This window comes from Schistocerca gregaria, chromosome 2 (assembly GCF_023897955.1).
Source record: "Schistocerca gregaria isolate iqSchGreg1 chromosome 2, iqSchGreg1.2, whole genome shotgun sequence".
Taxonomy (NCBI): domain Eukaryota; kingdom Metazoa; phylum Arthropoda; class Insecta; order Orthoptera; family Acrididae; genus Schistocerca; species Schistocerca gregaria.
In genome coordinates, this window is record NC_064921.1 from 385,943,587 (window position 1) to 385,962,865 (window position 19,279).

The 19,279-nt window shown below is 37.6% G+C and overlaps 1 protein-coding gene across 7 annotated transcripts in view; it reads right to left on the reverse strand.

Moving 5' to 3' along the window:
* LOC126320879 (rho guanine nucleotide exchange factor 12) overlaps positions 1-19,279 on the reverse strand; it is a 1,029,890-nt gene that overhangs the window by 10,822 nt on the left and 999,789 nt on the right. For 5 of the 7 annotated variants that reach the window (XM_049994132.1, XM_049994128.1, XM_049994129.1 and 2 more), the window contains 4 exons: positions 11,446-11,619; positions 10,976-11,121; positions 10,368-10,572; positions 2,944-3,041 (listed from right to left, as the gene is read on the reverse strand). In XM_049994132.1, the coding sequence (XP_049850089.1) occupies positions 2,944-3,041; positions 10,368-10,572; positions 10,976-11,121; positions 11,446-11,619 (623 nt within the window). The remainder of the gene's footprint in view (positions 1-2,943; positions 3,042-10,367; positions 10,573-10,975; positions 11,122-11,445; positions 11,620-19,279) is intronic. The other 2 variants (XM_049994133.1, XM_049994131.1) reach the window with 1 other exon arrangement.

The following is a 19,279-nucleotide window of genomic DNA, read 5'->3' on the forward strand; positions in this document are numbered from 1 at the left end:
TCAGCAATTTATCTTCCATACTAAGAGCCCCATTTTATGCCTAAATTTCTCAGGACTTAACCTTCCTAACATTCCATCATTGATCACTGCATCTAGTACACCAACTTTTAATGCATTTAGTCCTACAGAAACATTCTTGGGTAATCTTTTCCATATGCAATGGTTGAAACTTTCATTTGTATTCTGAGAGTCCCCATGAAGACATTTACTAAGCAAAACAGGGTCACTCAGGTCTCTAAAAATTGGTTTTATTTTCATTTGTAACAGGCTCAGGAAGAGAATGCTTATGATGGTGTATTTGACCATTTTCTTTTTCTTTTTGGTAACCACACCAAGAATCTGCCCCTTTAGGGCAAAGTCCATGAACAGGGTGGTCATCCGTCGACAACTTATGAAAGTAGATGGCCCATACAGCTTTTCTCATTGCTGTAAGATCATTCAGTGGTGCAGTTTATCTAACGGCCAGTCCATAATAACTCTGAAGGAGGTCTATTTCAGTTTCTGTCAATCTGCCTCAGCCAGACAGAGATTTTCCCTCAGATAGCAACTTTACTTTCATTTCTCTTCATAGCTTCCTCAATCTAGCACTCATCCTCTTTTGCACAAGTCCACAACACTCCACTTTTGTTACCAAGGTATCCACATAAACAGTGAACTCATTAATTTTATTGAAAGCTTTGGAGTCCCCATTGCCTAGGTACTTCGTATATCTAACTTTATGAACAGGCACCGACCTCTGAAATATTTTCAGAGCTCTATCATACTCCATAGCTCCACTGTAACCATCATAATTCTTAAAACACTGATGTTCGATATGTCTTTCATCGTTACCATCACAGGTGTGGCAGTACTTAGATAAGCACTCAACATCAACTACTTTTCCTTTTTCCAGAGAAGTAGCACTTACAACAACATTCAAGGAACGATGTCCTCGACATTGCTATGTCCCATCAAGTGCAAAAGCAATGTCCCTGGTTTCCACTAACATTTACATTTTTGTCTACTGCATGTTTCGTACATGCTTTAGACATAACTGTCAAGGGACCTAAAAGTATTTTTATGTACTTGCTGAACCTACTGGGAGGAGGAGGAGGAGGAGGAGGAGGAGGGGGGGGTCCATCGAACCACAAAACCTTTGAGCAGCCTTTCTTCCTTTACTATTGCGCACACTGCATACACTAACTTCAAATTCACATCATATGAATTATGCACAATATTTGAAGTCATTTTTGAGGTAGATTTATTGCAGGATCTACACAGAACAACTAATTTTGATGCTAAACCCTTCCTGCTACTTAGTTGCTCAGTTATTTCCAGACAGCCTACACCATCACATTGTTTACATTTCACCACTTTCTTTATCAAAGAAGATAATATGCCCACATCAACAACAACAAATCCACTATGAACACGTCGTCGTCAACATAAAAATTTGAATCACCAGGAGACATGGCATGTGGGAGTTTCTTCCCTGAAGGACTGATACGTATGTTACTTTCAATACTGTGGGTTGCTTTGTTCGTAAATTGGTTATCACAGAATTTCCTTTTCTTGAATTTCTTGATGTGTCACATAGTTTGTATTTATTGCACACTAAAGGATATGTACTTCCATATGTATATGTATGTAGCACTTGGGCAACAAGCATTCAGTAACACCAGAACAAACTGCTTCAGTGAAATGAAAGTGAATACTAGCAAAAAATCTTTTACAGGCAGTAGAAACCTGCACTGTTAATAACATAGATAATGTATCATGTGAATAATCACTGGGAACAGGAAGTTTAACTTTCTTTTCGAAATAATAGTGATTTCTGTAACACAAATAAGGGGTGGGGTGAGTGTAACTAACTTAAAATTTTTTTATATATAGGTCTTTTTCATTTGAAACCCTATAACACATATATCAATGTAATCAGGGAAGACAATAGAATTTAATAAAGTCACAAAAAACATTTTGACTTTTCCACCATTTGTAAGTACCCTGTACTCTCAAACAATAGATCAGCATTTTAAAATATCAGGACACGAATAACAACAATTTTAAAGTCACCTGCAAGAAGATTCCACGCAGAAAAAGAATGAAAGAAAGAAAAAAAAAAATGAGTGTAATTCAAAAAGTTTATATGGCGATTAAAATGACATGAAAAAGAGAAAAAAGAAACTCAGATTTTAACAACTTAAGTGAATAAAGATAATGATCAAACTCATTTGACAAATATTTAAAAATAATGAAATTTCATCTCACCTGGCAAGATTCAAACCAAAAACCTGTTGCATCTGAAGATCTCATCTTAACCATTACACTACACAACAAATCTGTACTTATTCCTTTTTTTTTTTAAAAACCATAAAGCACTACATAAAATTCCTAAATTTGTCCTCCGCCAACACCTCCCCTTCATGATTTACTTGCAAATGAGGGCCCACCAGGATCAATGACTACAAAGTGAATACCTGGGACCTTAACCTATGTCACTGTATAGACAGTATCAGAAAGTCAATCCCACTAACGGGGTCTTCTCCTTGCAAGAGGTACAGTTTCATGATCATCTGTTTCCACTCAAATGGCATAGGTCACAAGTTTCCTTTAATTTTTACCTTTTACAGTGGAATACAAATGAGTCTCCTACAATCAGACTAAAATTAGGGACAGAACTACCAGCACTTATTTAAAGATGGGTACTGACACCATTCATAAATATATTCATGTAGATTACATCAAGAAACAGAATGTTTTGTGGAGCTCATTAAAGTGATCCAGCACTACAACCAGTGAGCACACACTCTTTACTACATACTTAATTTGCAAACAATTTCGGAAAACTACAAAGGATGTTCATGCGCCCATGCACAGAGAGAGAGAGAGAGAGAGAGAGAGAGAGAGAGAGAGAGAGAGAGAGAGAGAGAGAGAGAGAGTTTACTAAAACACAGACAGTATTACCTCAGAACTTAAATCACTTGCTGGGTCATCAATCGGCTCAATTGAAGTTGTTCTTGGTTCTCCATCACATTCATCTTTGATATCCAATCTTTGACAACCTGTCAATAAAACTTTCTACTGTACACTACATTATAAAAAAAGCAGATGTGAGTGTTTGCAAGTAAATAAAACTGTGATTGAATACAATGAAAACTGGAGTTTCTACTGTAAGCGAAAAACGCATCAACATAAAAAAATGTATAAAACAGGATATGCAAAAAAAGCAACTTCTGTTATAAAGAAAAAAGTGCTGTGTACAGTAAATTTGATAAATACTGAAACAAAAACAGGTGATACATTATGAATAGCAATATTATTAAAATTTGAAGTTGCACATGGAAATAATGCGAATATTAAAAGTAACTGATGAAGTTGTGGCTACAGAATTTAGCAGTATTTCGTTACTTCTGGCTAATATGACACCCTAATCTTAGTGACTGTTATACTGGTTTAGATTGCTTTAAACATTAGTAGAGCCCATTCACGATACAACTTTGCTGTCAACTCCTCATAAAAATCACTACCTAAAAATGTAAGGCAGTTCAAAATGCTACAGAGAACAGTCATAGGTGGGAAACAATACTAAACTGATGATAGGAACCATTGTCTGGAAATGCGCACAAATACAAGAGACCATAACAATTATAGAGTGACCAGTACACCACTCAACAGCACTGTCAGCAAGTATTACATTATTCAGTGGAGAATCACATGTGATGAAGCCAGTTTTAAAATGACATTTTTTTATAGTGTGAAAGAATAATAATCTCTCTGAAGAAAAGACAGAAAGAAAGAAACAGCTGGATGGAAATGAAGAAAATAAGGGACCATAGGCTAATACAAAAACAATGGGAAGGGAAATGGGAGTGAACTATGAAAGAAATTAGGGAGGGGATTGGAGAAAAAGATAAATCATAGGGAAAAAGAAGATGGAAGGTAAAGGTGTAGGAATGAAAGAATGAGGTAAAGGTAGAAAGAGTAGTAAGGGGAGAGAAGGGGAAGGAGGGAGCAAGGTAAAAAACACAGGAAAAAAAGGGGGCAGAAGTGAGAAAGAAGGAAAGGGAAAGAGAAAGAAATACAAATAGTAAGTGTGTGCAGAATGTCAAGGACCTTCGACTGAAGGTCAGTCAATATTATGGAGTGGCAGACACTCGGCAACCCTGGTGACCGGCGATGTCAACAATTTCTGAAATTTACCAAATCAAGCAACCCGGTCTCCTTTCTTTTGCATGGAAGTAAATGGTTGAATTGTTCATTGCACAGATGTGTGTAAAAACATGTGTTGCTTGGGGGCCCCTGGGCTTGACACAAAATTTAATAATGACTGACATTTATACAGTATAATTAAATATAAATTTATATACAAGGTGAGATCAAAATTTTGCGAGATTTATACATTCAATTTTCAAAAATTTTTGTCACCTTGTTGTTATACATGTTCCTGATGTAGGTTTCCATTTTCAGATGTTCTGAATATCTAGTTTTGTTCTTGACAGCTGGAAAGGTTATATAAATGTTTGAGTGTTTGGCAAATTCTTACTTTCGAGAAAGACACATCAAAAAATCTACATTAAATTTTGCTTGAAAAATGGAGTAAAGTGCAGCACAGCATTCTAAATGTTGACTGTGGCTTTTGGCAAATCACCTATAAGGAATATTTATGAGTGATACGAATGTTTCAACGAGAGCTGAAAATATGTTGTTGACGATGGTTGCCCTTGATGCCCTACCACAGCATTATGTGGAGGAAGCAACGAAAATGGTTCTGAAAAATTGCCAGGTCATCAGAGAGAGTGCTGATGATGACAGCATAGCCTTTGGCTCACAGCAAGCAATTGTTTTCGTCATGAAATATGGGTCAGCAAAGTTTCTTTCAAGAGTGTTGAATTTTGACTCGAAACAACATCACAAATATTGCTTAGCCATTCCTGAATTAAGTCAAAAACAATCCAGAGATCCTAAAGAAAGTTGTGACAAGTGTTGAAAAATGGGTATACAGGTATGACGTCGAACCCAAGGCCAAACCGTCCCAATGCAAATTGCCTGAAGACAACCAAACAAAACCTCTGTCTTTGATCACATGTGAAGGTTCTTCTCACCGATTTCTTCCATTACAGGCATAGTTCCTCATGAGTTGCTGCCTAATGTTCCTATGGTCAACAAGGACAACTTCCTGGAAGTTATGCACCATTTGTGTGAAGCAATCTGAAGAAATGACAAGAACTGTAGCAAAACCACTTGTGGAAATATCATCACAATAATGCTCCCACTCACATTTCAATGCTTGTTCATGATTTTTTGGAAAAAAATAAAACCATTATGTAGCCTTAGCCACCATATTCGCCGACTTGGCCCCCAGCAACTTCTTTCTCTTTCGAAGGCTGAACAGAATCATGGAAAGACACCATTTCTCACCACTGATGAGATAAAAACGGGACTGTTGAAGGAGCTGAACAACTTAACAATATGTGAGTAGCAGAACTGCTTCCAAGATTGGAGCAAGCACTGGCACAATTATTTTATATCTGAATGCTATCACTTTGATCACATCTTATATTTTTGAAACAGGTAAATTGGGGCCTATGTACTGAATCTATAGGAGAACAAATTTAGTTACAATTATTTGAAGTATTCCATTTGAAACACTGGAAAGTAAGTTAACAGTTATGCCATGTCACGATGACCTCCTTTACACAACCATAACAAATGACTGGTAAGTCTTTTCAAAGTTTTTTTGTAAGCAAAAACTAATTTTCATTTCTTATGAGGGAACTAAATCAAGATGTCTAATATCTGGAAAGAAGAAGAAGAAGAAGAAGAAGGTTAACGACAATAACAATAAAGCTACTAAATGTACACCAAAACTGTGGATCAGTTAATGCTTTCCAGATGTTGCTGGCGTAGCAGTATGAAACCGGAATTTCCCTATAGATGGTGCTAGCTGTCAGTATAGGGCCAATGAGACCACGTCTGCAGCACTGTCTGCTTCCTAAATGGCTGATGAAAGTCAACACACAGTCACCCAAGTTCCATACATCAGTATCTGTTTCAAGCCTGTAAACAAGTTGAGTTTTGTGCCTACTAACTACGATTTGCGGACAGCATTGATTTTCCGTTACCATTTGAAGGAAACTGCTGCAGAATCATATCGAATACTTGTCAAAGCTTTCGGCAAACATGCTCTTGGGAAAACAGTGTTTCAAAAAATTCCAAAGTGGTAATTTTGATATGAGAAAGAACGAGCGCAGGAAACCACCAAATAAGTTCGAAGACAATGAATTGGACTCCTTATTTGATGAAGGTGATACTAATCTTAACAGGAACTCACGAAGCACTTAAATGTGATGCAGAAAACTATCTCTCTTTGGTTTAAAGCTATGGGAGAAGTGCAGAAAGTGGGAAGAGGGTTCCACATGAACTGAATAAAAGACAGCAAGCAAATTGAAAGATCACTTGTGAAATGCTGCTTGCCAGATGCAACAGAAAGTCGTTTATCCATCAAATAGTGACAGGTGGTGAAAATAGATATATTTTGAGAATCCTAAGCATCGTAAATCATGGGTGCATCCAAGCGAACCATCAACATCCATTGCAAGATCAAATCGCTTTGGAAAGCAGACAATGCTCTGTGTTTGGGGGTATCAGAAGGGTATCATCTATCAGGAGATGCTAAAACCTGGTGAAACCATTAACACTGATCACTACCAACAGCAAATGATGGATTTAAATTGAACGATACATGAAAAACGACTGGAATATGGGAAAAGGCAACACAAAAATCATATTGCTCCATGATAACACCCCATCACACACAGTAAAATGGTTAAGGAAAATGATCAAAGCATTCAGTTGGGAAATACTAAGGCACACAGCTTATTCTCTAGCTTGGCTCCATCTGATTATCATCTATTTGCACTGGGACATGCTCTCACTGAACAATGCTTCAATTCGTATGACAATGGCTCACTGACTGGTTCCCTCGAAAAGATAATATATATATATATATATATATATATATATATAAGAGAGAGAGAGAGAGAGAGAGAGAGAGAGAGAGAGAGAGAGAGAGAGAGAGAGAGAGAGACTTCCACATGGGAAAAATATAATAAAAACAGAGATTCCAAGACTTACCAAGCGGGAAAGTACCGGTAGACAGGCACAATAAAATAACACACTAACACACACACAAAATTTCTAGCTTTCGCAACCAACGGTTGCTTCTTCAGGAAAGAGGGAAGGACAGGGAAAGACGAAAGGATGTGGGTTTTAAGGGAGAGGGTAAGGAGTCATTCCAATCCCGGGAGTGGAAAGACTTACCTTAGGGGGTACACACACACACACACACACACACACACACACACACACACACACACACACACACACTTAAAGGCTCTTTGCCTTTAAATATGTGTGCGTGTGCGCGAGTATATACCTATCCTTTTCTCCCCCTAAGGTAAGTCTTTCCGCTCCCGGGATTGGAATGACCCCTTACCCTCTCCCTTAAAACCCACACCCTTTCGTCTTTCCCTCTCCTTCCCTCTTTCCTGAAGAAGCAACCATTGGTTGCGAAAGATAGAAATTTTGTGTGTGTGTGTGTGTGTGTGTGTGTGTGTGTGTGTGTGTGTGTTATTTTATTGTGCCTGTCTACCGGCGCTTTCCCACTTGGTAAGTCTTGGAATCTTTGTTTTTTAATTGTTTTTTAATATATATAGGGCATGTCATTCATAGCCTGCCTGAGAGGTGGGAGAATGGGTAAATAGCAATGGAGAGTATTTTGAATAAAATATTGTTTATAAGTTTTGAACAACAGATGTTTAATTATTGCAACCAGATTCCAGCTTCATACTTTTACACCTGGTAGACTTAAGGAATTAAAGGACATGCTTACACAATATTAGGCATTTACATTTTTAGCATTAACTGCCAAACATTTGAAATTATGTTTCCAATTCAGTTGCTTCAGATAATATTTGATGGGGAGGCACTCCACTGAGAAGAATGAACAGAAATATAATTATGTTTCTTGTTCAAGAAGTGGTTGTAGTTATCAAACTGCAAAAATGAAGATTCTTTCTACTGCAAGAAATTCTTAGTCATTCTCAATATGAGCTACAGTTTCGCAGTAGTCACAGCAAGGAAATAAACATTCACAGAAGCAGTGAAATTTTCACATAAACATAGAACTTAATTGCTATAAAAAGAGCACAATACTTGAAAATTGGGCAGCTGAAATTTAAATGAACATACTCAACACCACTGTTTTAGGTGAAAAACTGAACAAACCAAAAGGAACATTTGTCAAATTTTGAAGAAGAAACTTGTGACCATATTGTATAAAAAAAATTGTGTATGTAGAATTATGTTTTGTAGTTGTATTATCAAAATATTTGGAACAATACATACAAGTTAATACGCCAAATCCACTTCATCATAGTTAAAATTATGATTTTGAAGTACATGGAAGAATTTATGATGTCAAATTCATAATTAAGGGAAAGGGAAAGTCTACAAAATGATGTGTACAGTCACAGCATTCCATATGTGGGGAAAAATTTAAGCACTAGCAAAATCAAGTTTTCAGCGGGTTAACTAAAACCCTCATGAACAATGGCTGCTATGTGAAGGAATCAAGACTGCAGTAGGACTGACATCAGCTCTAAAGTATTTTTATACATACTCATACATGATCTAAGAGGACTGTAACATATTAAATAGAACTGAAGTTGCAATTTAGAAAGTTTATGATTCAGCCGTTACAGACATTGTGATTTTAGAACTTCTGTTCAAAAGATCTGATCAAGTTTAGTATATGAAGGATTCTGTGCCAACATATAGTGAATAAAATGGTTTGGAAATGTGTGTAACTACCCTACAAGATTAGTGATACAATTTTTTAGTCTGCACTAGGAAATGTGCAAAAACCAAAGAAGCTTTACTTAATTTAGCTCATCCCTACTTTTGTAACTATTTACTAACAAAATAAATGATTATATCTAAACATGAACAATCAACGGGCTAAAGGAATTTGATGGAGCCCAATTTCATAGCTTGTGAACTGAACAGGCTCCAGCCTATGAAATGCACTGGATACACGGTGGATCTATCATGCAGATTTCCCTCACTGTATCAACACTAAGGACATAAAATGTTATGTGATCCCGTTAATTATGGACAAAAGAATGTAGACACTATGATGTTTAACATGGCCTTTGACTATCTCACCTTTGATTTGATTGAAAAGGACAATTATCAGGAAATGTAATCTCTGAAGCAACAAAATATTCTGTCTTAAGGGAACAATCAATCTATATGAAGCAGCAGATGGTCCATCTGACAAGACAATAAGGTAAATATAAAACTTGTAAATGTACTGGTGGAGGTATGTGGCATGGTATTAATGTAACATACTGCACACGAAAAGTAGTTGTCATTCACAACAGGAAACCACTGAATTAAGCATAAAGTGTTTGTTACAGAAATAGCTGATCAGTTTTCTCAGAATTCTAAATTTGATGAATGTGATGAATGCTACTATTCAAACAGATAGAAAAAGATGAGAGGGGAGGAAAGGGAGAGGCAATTAGACTCCTCTTCCCTCCCCCCCTTTCTCCCGCACCTATGACCATTTTTAGTTATAGGATTTTTATGACTGACTTACTGATCCATTATATATACTGAGACACATCCTTAGATTTGCTTGCTACCTTAACAATAAGAAGGCCACGATATTGTTTGTGAAACACCCCTGTTAGTAGTAATGTTCGACTTTCAGCACCATTGTATCCCTTCATATCCTTTTTAAAATGCCCATGCTTATGTTCCATGGAACAATTGTCCTCAATGCTTCTGACAAACAGCTGAAATTATGATTTGAATTTTAATTGCAGTGTGGTGCACCTCAATTTCATATATTTAGTACACTAGCACATCTGAAACTGGAGAATGAAGTCTAGCACAAATTTAACAATGCTGTGCAATAAAGTGAGATTTCAAACTATCAGCAAGCTGTCTGTACACTTACCATAATATTTTCTCACCAAAGCCATGAGTAATCTTCCTGTGTAATAATATAAACCACAACTTCATACTCTGCATAATAAACCTTAAACAAAGAGCATCTCACCTTATCTCATGCAGTTTGCTATACAGGTATCAGTACCTTTGTCCATACTCTGTGGCAGACTAAACGAGTCTTGAACAGTTTATGTTCTGCTTACGGTATAAAATGTACACACACCCATACATGCACATGCTTATTTCTTTTGTTTTCTGAGCTCAACAAAGTCACACACTGCAATTTTTACTACATGCAATGCAAAAGGCAATGGGTATCTACTTCTGGTCACCCAAAGCAACCTCAATTGGTGATTCACGCATATACGCACCAGTATCATCCTCGCTGTGACTGCTAACTGTTACACAGCTCTCAGGCTGTGATAATGGTACCAAAATGTTGCCAGGATTGTCCGATCCATTTGGGTGGTTGTGTTTACGTCGTCGAGCTTCGTGCATGACATGCACTTGTTCTCGTAACCTCTGTAGTTCCCGCCTCAATCTCTCCTTCTCCTCTTCCTGCTCTTTCACCAGTTTCTGAAATGATGGAAAAAAACCACAAGAACGCTTATTACTTGTGATTTGGATATGAAATTTAATCAACTATTTTGAACAATGGAATTGTGTATGTTAGATACAGGTATTACATGAAATATGACACTTGGAATAATAGTAGTAGTAGTAGTAGTAGTAGTAGTAGTAGTAGTACCACCACACTGACCCTCCCACAGGTGCCTTGAAGAAACACATTACCTTTTTTTTAAATCAAATGTTAAAACATCTATCATAAAATTGTGTTAGCATAACCAAGTTGCTTGTGTAATACAAACTTTTAAAAACTGGTGCACACTCTGTAGAACCTTACTCATGGAACACACAGAGATATTACTGATATAATTACATATAAATGCAAGAAAATTAAGATATGCTTAATACTAACAAGTATCTGCGTAAGTAGAGAGCTGAGGGAAGTGGCGGGCCCCTGGACACTGTGTGCAGCAATTGTGGGAATGCGGCCACTCCGACGCACAACTTCATCCTCTGTTACTCGCAATGCTTCATTAAGTGCTGTTGTCAGCTGATTTACTGGAATAACAAATTGTTATTTTAGATTATACCATGTAAATTCAGAAGTAGTATGAAAGATTCCTTCTCTTATTAACCGACAGTCTCCTCTCACAGAAGCGCAGTAATGTAACACTGAAAATTTTGGTGTGGAAAATAACGCCTAGTTCTTGACAATGACACACACACACGCACGCACGCACGCACGCACGCACGCACACAGTGAAATGACAAAGTTCCACACATGTCACAAAGCAAAAACTTCAATACAAGAAATTGGCAGAACTCTTTAGAAAAAGTCTGGCCATTTACTAAAGAAATTGACATGGAGCACACAAGACAAACCTTGCGCTATGGCAGCGAGGGCTAGTTCAGCACCCTCTTTGTGAGCAGCAGGTTCTGCGGCCATTTCAGCTATGTGGTCAAACTCCTCTTTTGGAATATTGAGAATGTCAGCTACCAAATGCCGTTTCTCATCTAGTGCTAATCTGATTTCTTCATCCTTCCGGCGTAGCTTCTCTGTAAATAGTAATGAAAGCACTGATGACCTAAGAAAATACCTTAAATTAAATATTTGCTTGAACTTCAGTTTTAATTAGAGGTTATGTCATGTATTTTTGTAAATCTAACTTATCAAACAAAGTCAAAGCACATCAGATCCCTGAAAAAATTCCTGTTCTATTTCTCGTCCACCACCACCACGACCACCACCACCACCACCACCAATGAATATGAGGAAAATTTATGCTTCATACTAGATACGTGTCAAAACCCAAAATACAAATTAAGAAGATTACAGTACTGTACAAGATCTAATACTCTATCATTCTGGTAAATATGTATGATGCTAGGTCTAACTGCAGCAATCAGAGCCTATCCATATTGAAGTCCACAGAATTGGAAACGATCTATATACCTTTGTGGAAAATTTTCCACTATGAAGTTCCAATGAAAGTTTACAGAACATCGACAGAATTTGATGATTAAATCACAACATGCAAAATTTCAGGCACACAATATGGGAACCACATAAGTGAAGGAAGCAATAATTCCTGGCAGTTTTCAACAAAGGCTTTTGCATTATTTTCCCCTGTGGTGCGACATTAGATCATATGAACAAAACAGTTAACTCATTCTCAGAATTTTGGAGAATACTGACAGGTTTGCATGAATACACTAAGTCTGAGAATCTACTTCATGTGACAATATTCTCAGCTGTAGTAAAAGAGTGAGGAAAGTTGCTCAATGTAAATAATATCCTCAGATTTTGTATGAAAAATACTACAGAAGTTCCACAGAAGCAGAGAACACTATCAGCTTTTTGAAACAAGTCTGTAGCGTAATACAAGCTGAGTAAGTTACGTTGTGCTTAAGTTTGATAAAGGTTTTTCAGTAAAAACAGCAGAATTTATGTTGCTTGGAAGGCAGAACGAGATACACAGCCCAAACAAATACTGAAGAGAGCAACTGTAGATATTTATACTCGTGTAACAATAAGGAACATTCTTTGGCTGGTGAACCTCCTTCCCAAAAATCAGGAAACAAGAAGGGGCGACCTTTCAAATAAAGTGAAAGGATAACATTTTTGTGCTATTTAGCAGACCTAGTTTTCAGACTGGATCAGGAGAAGACTTACGTATACACAAGGTAACTATGTCACCAACTTTTCAGATGTTTTTGACCATGTTTCCTCAAAGCAGAACTCTCATTTTGTTATGTCAGAAGTAAGTAGATGGGTCAGAAAAATTAGTGACAATTTATTTCAAACCTAGTGACCTGTTACTTCTAACAAAACTGCACATGTGACCACTTAAGTACTTGATAGATGATAGAACTCTGATAGAGTTCTACTTTGAAGTAGATCGAAAAGTGATGTATCTTAAGAATTTTATTATCACAATGAATTCATCTAAACTTCAATAAAAGAATTTAAAAAATCAGTATCAGACAATACATTTTCGTAAACTGTCTGTAATCATCTTACTAATTTGTTGCTCCACATACAAATGTAACCAAAATTTAGCACAACTCTTCCAAAAAGTGTTTATGCCAGTTGCATGGCTGTACATTGAACAATTTACTGTTTCCATAAGTTTTAAGAATACATGTATGTTCTGTGCAGGATGCAGCAAATGGCATACCTCGAGGACCTTCTCAAGGAGGAGGGAACATAGTGAGAAAGAACTCCATCAGAGAATATACTTAGAATTTTTTATACACAAAACTGAGAACTTTCTCAGAGAAGGTTCTTTTGCTTTGAGAATCACCTCCACAGAACATTCTTGTTTTATTCATATGATCCATAGTCTACATAAAACTTAATATGTCTATTTGCTTTGGGGAGGAATGGTGCAATTCATGTTGCTCAAACTTCCTTTGGGTAGCTGTATTTGCATTCATTTTTCAGAATATTTTGGATCCAGGATTGAATGTTGATTCCAGTGGTGCTCCAAACCACCATACACTGTATTACTACACACAGGTCACACACTTTTAGCACATAAGCACCTATTACAGTGGGAAAGGTACAAAAAGCACTAACTTTATGAACCACATTGCAGTCCGAAGAGTTTTACTTTTGTTTCATGAGTACCGTGGCATGAACAGCTCCAGTCCAGCACACAACAGATAGTGACAAAGCTATTGACATGCAGTGGTCTGAGCACACAGCAGTACTCAAAATCAAGTCAATGCTGTGTTCACCAGTGCACACTCTCTTTGAATAATTTTTTTCATACATGCACCGCTGTCTTAGGGGTATGTCCTATTTAAGCTGAAGTAACACAATGGGACAAACCTCTTTCCAGAAACTGACTATTCTGCTGCCCTTTTCGAACTCACATGCCATAACTGTGTTTAACACTAATAAGATATGCTGTTTTTTGCTCTTATCCCTTCATTTGACAAGACGGCAGACATTGACCTTTGGAGTAACAGAAGAGACTGCTTTTTTTTTTAATGGCATCTGTTAGCAATCTTCCTAACATTTTGCATCATTTATTTCTGGCACTGTTCTGCAGGTGCCTTGAACTTTTATTATTCTGGACTATTCTTTTTGGGTCCTGTTACTTTCATTAACACTGCTCATCTCAACTATCGGTATTTTATTTATTTATCAAACAATGAACAAGTCCAGGATGGAATGTAACAATATTATGAAAAGCAAAGCTTTCGGCTATCAAAGGCCTTTGTTGAAAATAACACACACACACACACACACACACACACACACACACACACACACACACACACACACACACACACACACACACAACCTGTTTGACTGCTCCTGTTGCCCACAGTTTGGCTTCAGCTGCTAGAGGCTGTGTGTGTGCGTGCGTGCGCATCTATATTTGACAAAGGCCTTTCATGGATGAAGGCTTGTATTGTGACAGTCTTTCTCTTCTGCCTATCTGTGACTCAGCAACTTTTATTTATTTATTATTTATTTAACCTGATCTGGTTTAGAGCCATTAGGCCATATGTTACATTGGATCAGAGTCTGGCACACACAGTACTTGTTTACATCATGTTGTTGTTGTTGTTGTTGTTGTTGTTGTTGTTGTCTCCAGTCCAGAGATTGGTTTAATGCAGCACTCCACGCTACTCTATCCTCTGCACATCTCTTCATCTCTGAATAACTACTGCAACCTACATTTTTCTGAATCTACTTAGTGTATTCATATCTTGGTCTCCCTCTATGATTTTTTTACCCTCCACACTTCCCTCTAATACTAAATTGGTGATCCCTTGATGCCTCAGTACGTGTCCTACCCACTGATTCCTTCTTTTAGTTAGGTTTTGCCACAAATTCCTCTTCTCTCCAATCCTATTCAGTACCTCGTTATTAGTTATGCAATCTACCCATCTAATCTTCAGCTTTCCTCTGTAGCAGCATATTTTGAAAGCTTCTATTCTCTTCTGTCTAAACTAGTTATTGCCTTTGTTTCACTTCCATACACAGCATATAAATACTTTCCGAAATGACTTCCTGACACTTAAATCTATATTCGATGTTCACAAATTTCTCTTCTTCAGAAACGCTTTCCTTGCCATTGCCAGTCTACATTTTATATCCCCTCTACTTCAACCATCATCAGTTACTTTGCTCACCAAATAGCAAAAATCATCTACTTAAGTGTCTCATTTCCTAACCTAATACTTTCACCATCACCCAATTTCATTAGACTACATTCCATTATCCTCATTTTGCTTTTGTTTATGTTCATCTTATAATCCTCTTTACAAGACACTGTACATTCATTTCAACTGCTCTTCCAGGTCGTTTGCCATCTCTGACAGAATAACAATGTCGTCGGCAAATCTCTCAATTTTTATTTCTTCTCCACGCATTTTAATACCTACACTGAATTTTTCTTTTGTTCCCTTTACTGCTTGCTTAATATACAGATTGAATAACATCGGAGATATGTTACAACCTTGTCTCACTCCCTTCTCAACCACTGCTTCTTATAGCAGCCATATGGTTACTGCACAAGTTGTAAATAGACTTTCACGCTCTGTATTTTAGCCCTGCCATCTTCAGAATTTGAAAGACTATTCCATTCAACATTGTCAAAAGATTTCTGTAAGTATATAAATACTAGAAACATAGGTTTGCTTTCCTTAACCTATGTACAGTAGGGGCCGGGATTTAGTAATAGAAAATTTGATTTTTATTTTTCACTTGATGTCCGTCAGTGCCTTCTGTCTGGCGGCTAATTGCAGCAGATTAGTCATGCTGCAAAACCGCACAGAACCACTTTGAAACTCACATGTTGAACCATCAGCAGCTAAAACTCACGTGTTGCTGATTACATAATGCTACCGAACTGCATGTCTACTATTTGACCGACCAATTGGGACGGTTGGAGGTGGTCATGTGGGGGTGGAACTCTGGCCAGCCGATGAGAGTGGACACGCCGTCCGCTCTCTTCTGCTGGCAGCTTCCGACCCGACCCGACCAGACGTTTCACTCTCCTGCTCTCTTAGGTGGCAGCCCATTCAGTTTCGACAGCTTCTCTAGGCCTGCCTTTCTTTACTATATTAAACAACAATGCTCTTATAAAAATGAGTAACTCCTTCACCACAGTGGGTGCCTACTGCTTTCACTTCCTCACCAATCCTGACTCGTTGACACCTATCTTCTAATGGAAGTCAGAGGATCAGTCAGTATTGCTTAGCGTGTTCCAACATTTCTACGGAATCCAAACTGATCTTCCCCAAGGTCAGCTTTTACCATTTTTTCCATTCATCTGTAAGGAATGTGTGTCAGTATTTTGCAACTGTGACTTACGAATATTAAACTGATAGTTCATTAATTTTCACACCTGTCACCAACTGCTTTCTTTGGAATTACTACATTCTTCTTGAAGTCTGAAGGTGTTTCGCCTGTCTTATATATCTTGCTTGTGGATGGTAGTTTTGTCATAGCTGGCTTTCCCAAGGCTATCAGCAGTTCTAATGTTGTCTACTCCTGGGGCCTTTTTTGACTTGAGTCTTTCAGTGCTCTGTCAAATTCTTCATGCAGCATCATATCTCCAATTTAATCTTTATCTACGTTCTCTTTCCTCAAGCACATCACCCTTATATAGACCCTCCATATACTCCTTCCAACTTTCTCCTTTCCCTTCTCTGCTTAGGACTTTTTTTCCATCTGAGCTCCTGATATTCATACAAGTGGTTCCCTTTTCTCCAAAGGTCTATTTAATTTACCTGTAGGCAGTATCTACCTCACGCCTATAGTGATATATGCCTCTACATCCTTACATTTGTCCTCTAGCCATCCCTGCTTAGCCATTTTGCACTTCCTGTCGACCTCATTTTTGAAACGTTTGCATTTCTTTCTGCCTGCTTTGTTTACTGCATTTTTATATTTTCTCCTTTCATCAATTAAATTCAATATCTCTACTGTTACCCAAGGATTTTTCCTAGCCCTCATCTTTTTACCTACTTGATCCTCTGCTGCCTTCACTATTTCATCTCTCGAAGCTAACCATTCTTCTTCTACTGTATTTCCTTCCCCCTGTTCTTGTCAATCATTCCATAATGCTCCCTCTGAAGCTCTTTACAATGTCTGGTTCTTCCAGCTTATCCTGGTCCCCATCTCCTTCAATTCCTGCCTTTTAGCAATTTCTTCATTTTTAGTCTACAGTTCATAACCAATATTTTGTGGTCAGAGTCCATATCTGCCTCTGGAAATATCTTACAATTTAAAACCTGGTTCCTAAATCTCTGTCTTACCATTATAAAATCTACCTAGGACCTTCCAGTATCTCCAGGCTTCTTCCATGTATACAACCTCCTTTAATGATTCTTGAACCAAGTGTTAGCTGTGTGAATTTCTACCAGGCTGCTTCCTTACATTCCTTACCCCAAAGGCCATATTCACCTACTACTTTTCCTTCTCTTCCTTTTGCCGGCCGCGGTGGTCTCGCGGTCCTAGGCACACAGTCCGGAACTGTGAGACTGCTACGGTCGCAGATTCGAATCCTGCCTCGGGCATGGATGTGTGTGATGTCCTTAGGTTAGTTAGGTTTAAGTAGTTCTAAGTTCTAGGGGACTGATGACCACAGCTCTTAAGTCCCATAGTGCTCAGAGCCATTTGAACCATTTTTTTCCCTCTTCCTTTTCTTACCATTATAGTCCAGTCCCCTATGGCTATTAAATTTTTGTCTATATAATTAACTATATGAATAATTTCTTTTATCTCATCATACATTTCTTCAATCTCTTCATCTGTGGAGCTAGTTGGCATATATACTTTAACTACTATGGTAGGCGTGGGCTTCATTTCTACCTTGGTTACAACAATGCCTTAATTATGCTGTTCATAGTAGCTGAAACTACATTCCTATTTTTTTTTATTCATTATTAAACCTACTCTTGCATTACCCCTATTTGATTTTGTATTTGTAACGCTGTATTCACCTGACCAGAAGTCTTGTTCCTCCTGCCACCGAACTTCACTAATTCCCACTGTATCTAACTTTAACCTATCCATTTCCCTTTTTAAATTTTCTAATCTGTCTGCCTGAATTAATAAGTATACAAGATAGACTTTTCCAATACAGCGAGTTCTGGGGAAAGGAAATTAAGAATACTGCAGCAGCTAAGCTGAACTTTATTTATACAATGGACCACCCGAGTCATTACATGTTCAATTTTTCTCTGAAAGTTTTAGTGTTTGGTTCTTTTCAGACTTAACTTCTGAGGTCATCAGTCCCCTAGAACTTAGAACTACTTAAACCTAACTAACCTAAGCACATCACACACATCCACACCCGAGGCAGGATTCGAACCTGCGACCGTAGCAGTCACGCGGTTCCCGACTGAAGCGCCTAGAACCGCACGGCCACCGCGGCTGGCTCAAACAATGGAAAATCCAGGATAGAATAATGACAATGTTATCAGGACAGATTCCTTCTCACTACAATTTTCTTCTTTCATGTAGGTGTTTTAATATGTTTATGTTTTGTCTGTGAGTGGATTTCTCTTGTTTTAATAGTTCTAAACTTGATTCTTCTGACTTTTGGGCTTCACAGTTCATGCATGCTCTGTGTACTTTCTACTGCTATTTGTTTGCCCCATCCTACCTTTCAAATTCTCTCCTCGAATTTATTGGTGCTAATTTTTCTACTATCAGTTTTCATTTGATTGTCAATCCTTGTAGCAATTTGGTGTTTACAGACTTTTCCCTCATTTCCTCTAGTACTATATATTTTTTATTAATTTGGTGTGTTAAAATTCTAATGTTTTTATTTTGAAGTTTACCAAAGGCATTTATTTTATTTTGATTTTTAAACAGTAGTGATTAAATCATATTTCTGTAGCCCTGAGAGTTGCCCACCTTCTAATGATACCTCCGTACCATCTTTCTTGTCCCAGTTGTGCACTGAAGTCGCTGAGGATAATTTTAATGTTTGGCGGAGAGAGGATGATTAAGGTTTGATCCAGGAGATGCCAAACTGTGTATGTTTCTTCTCTGTCCCTCGATTCGATGAGTCTTATTTGCAAGTCTGGGAAGTTGAGATTGTAGCAAAAGTTACTATTAAAACTAGGTTTTTGAAGACAGCCGCAAGTGCAAATTGTAGCTGTTTTCAAAAACTAAACTGAGATTTTAACACTCTAATTAAACCAAGGATTTTTGAGGTTTATTAGAAATCCATTTCCAAACTGT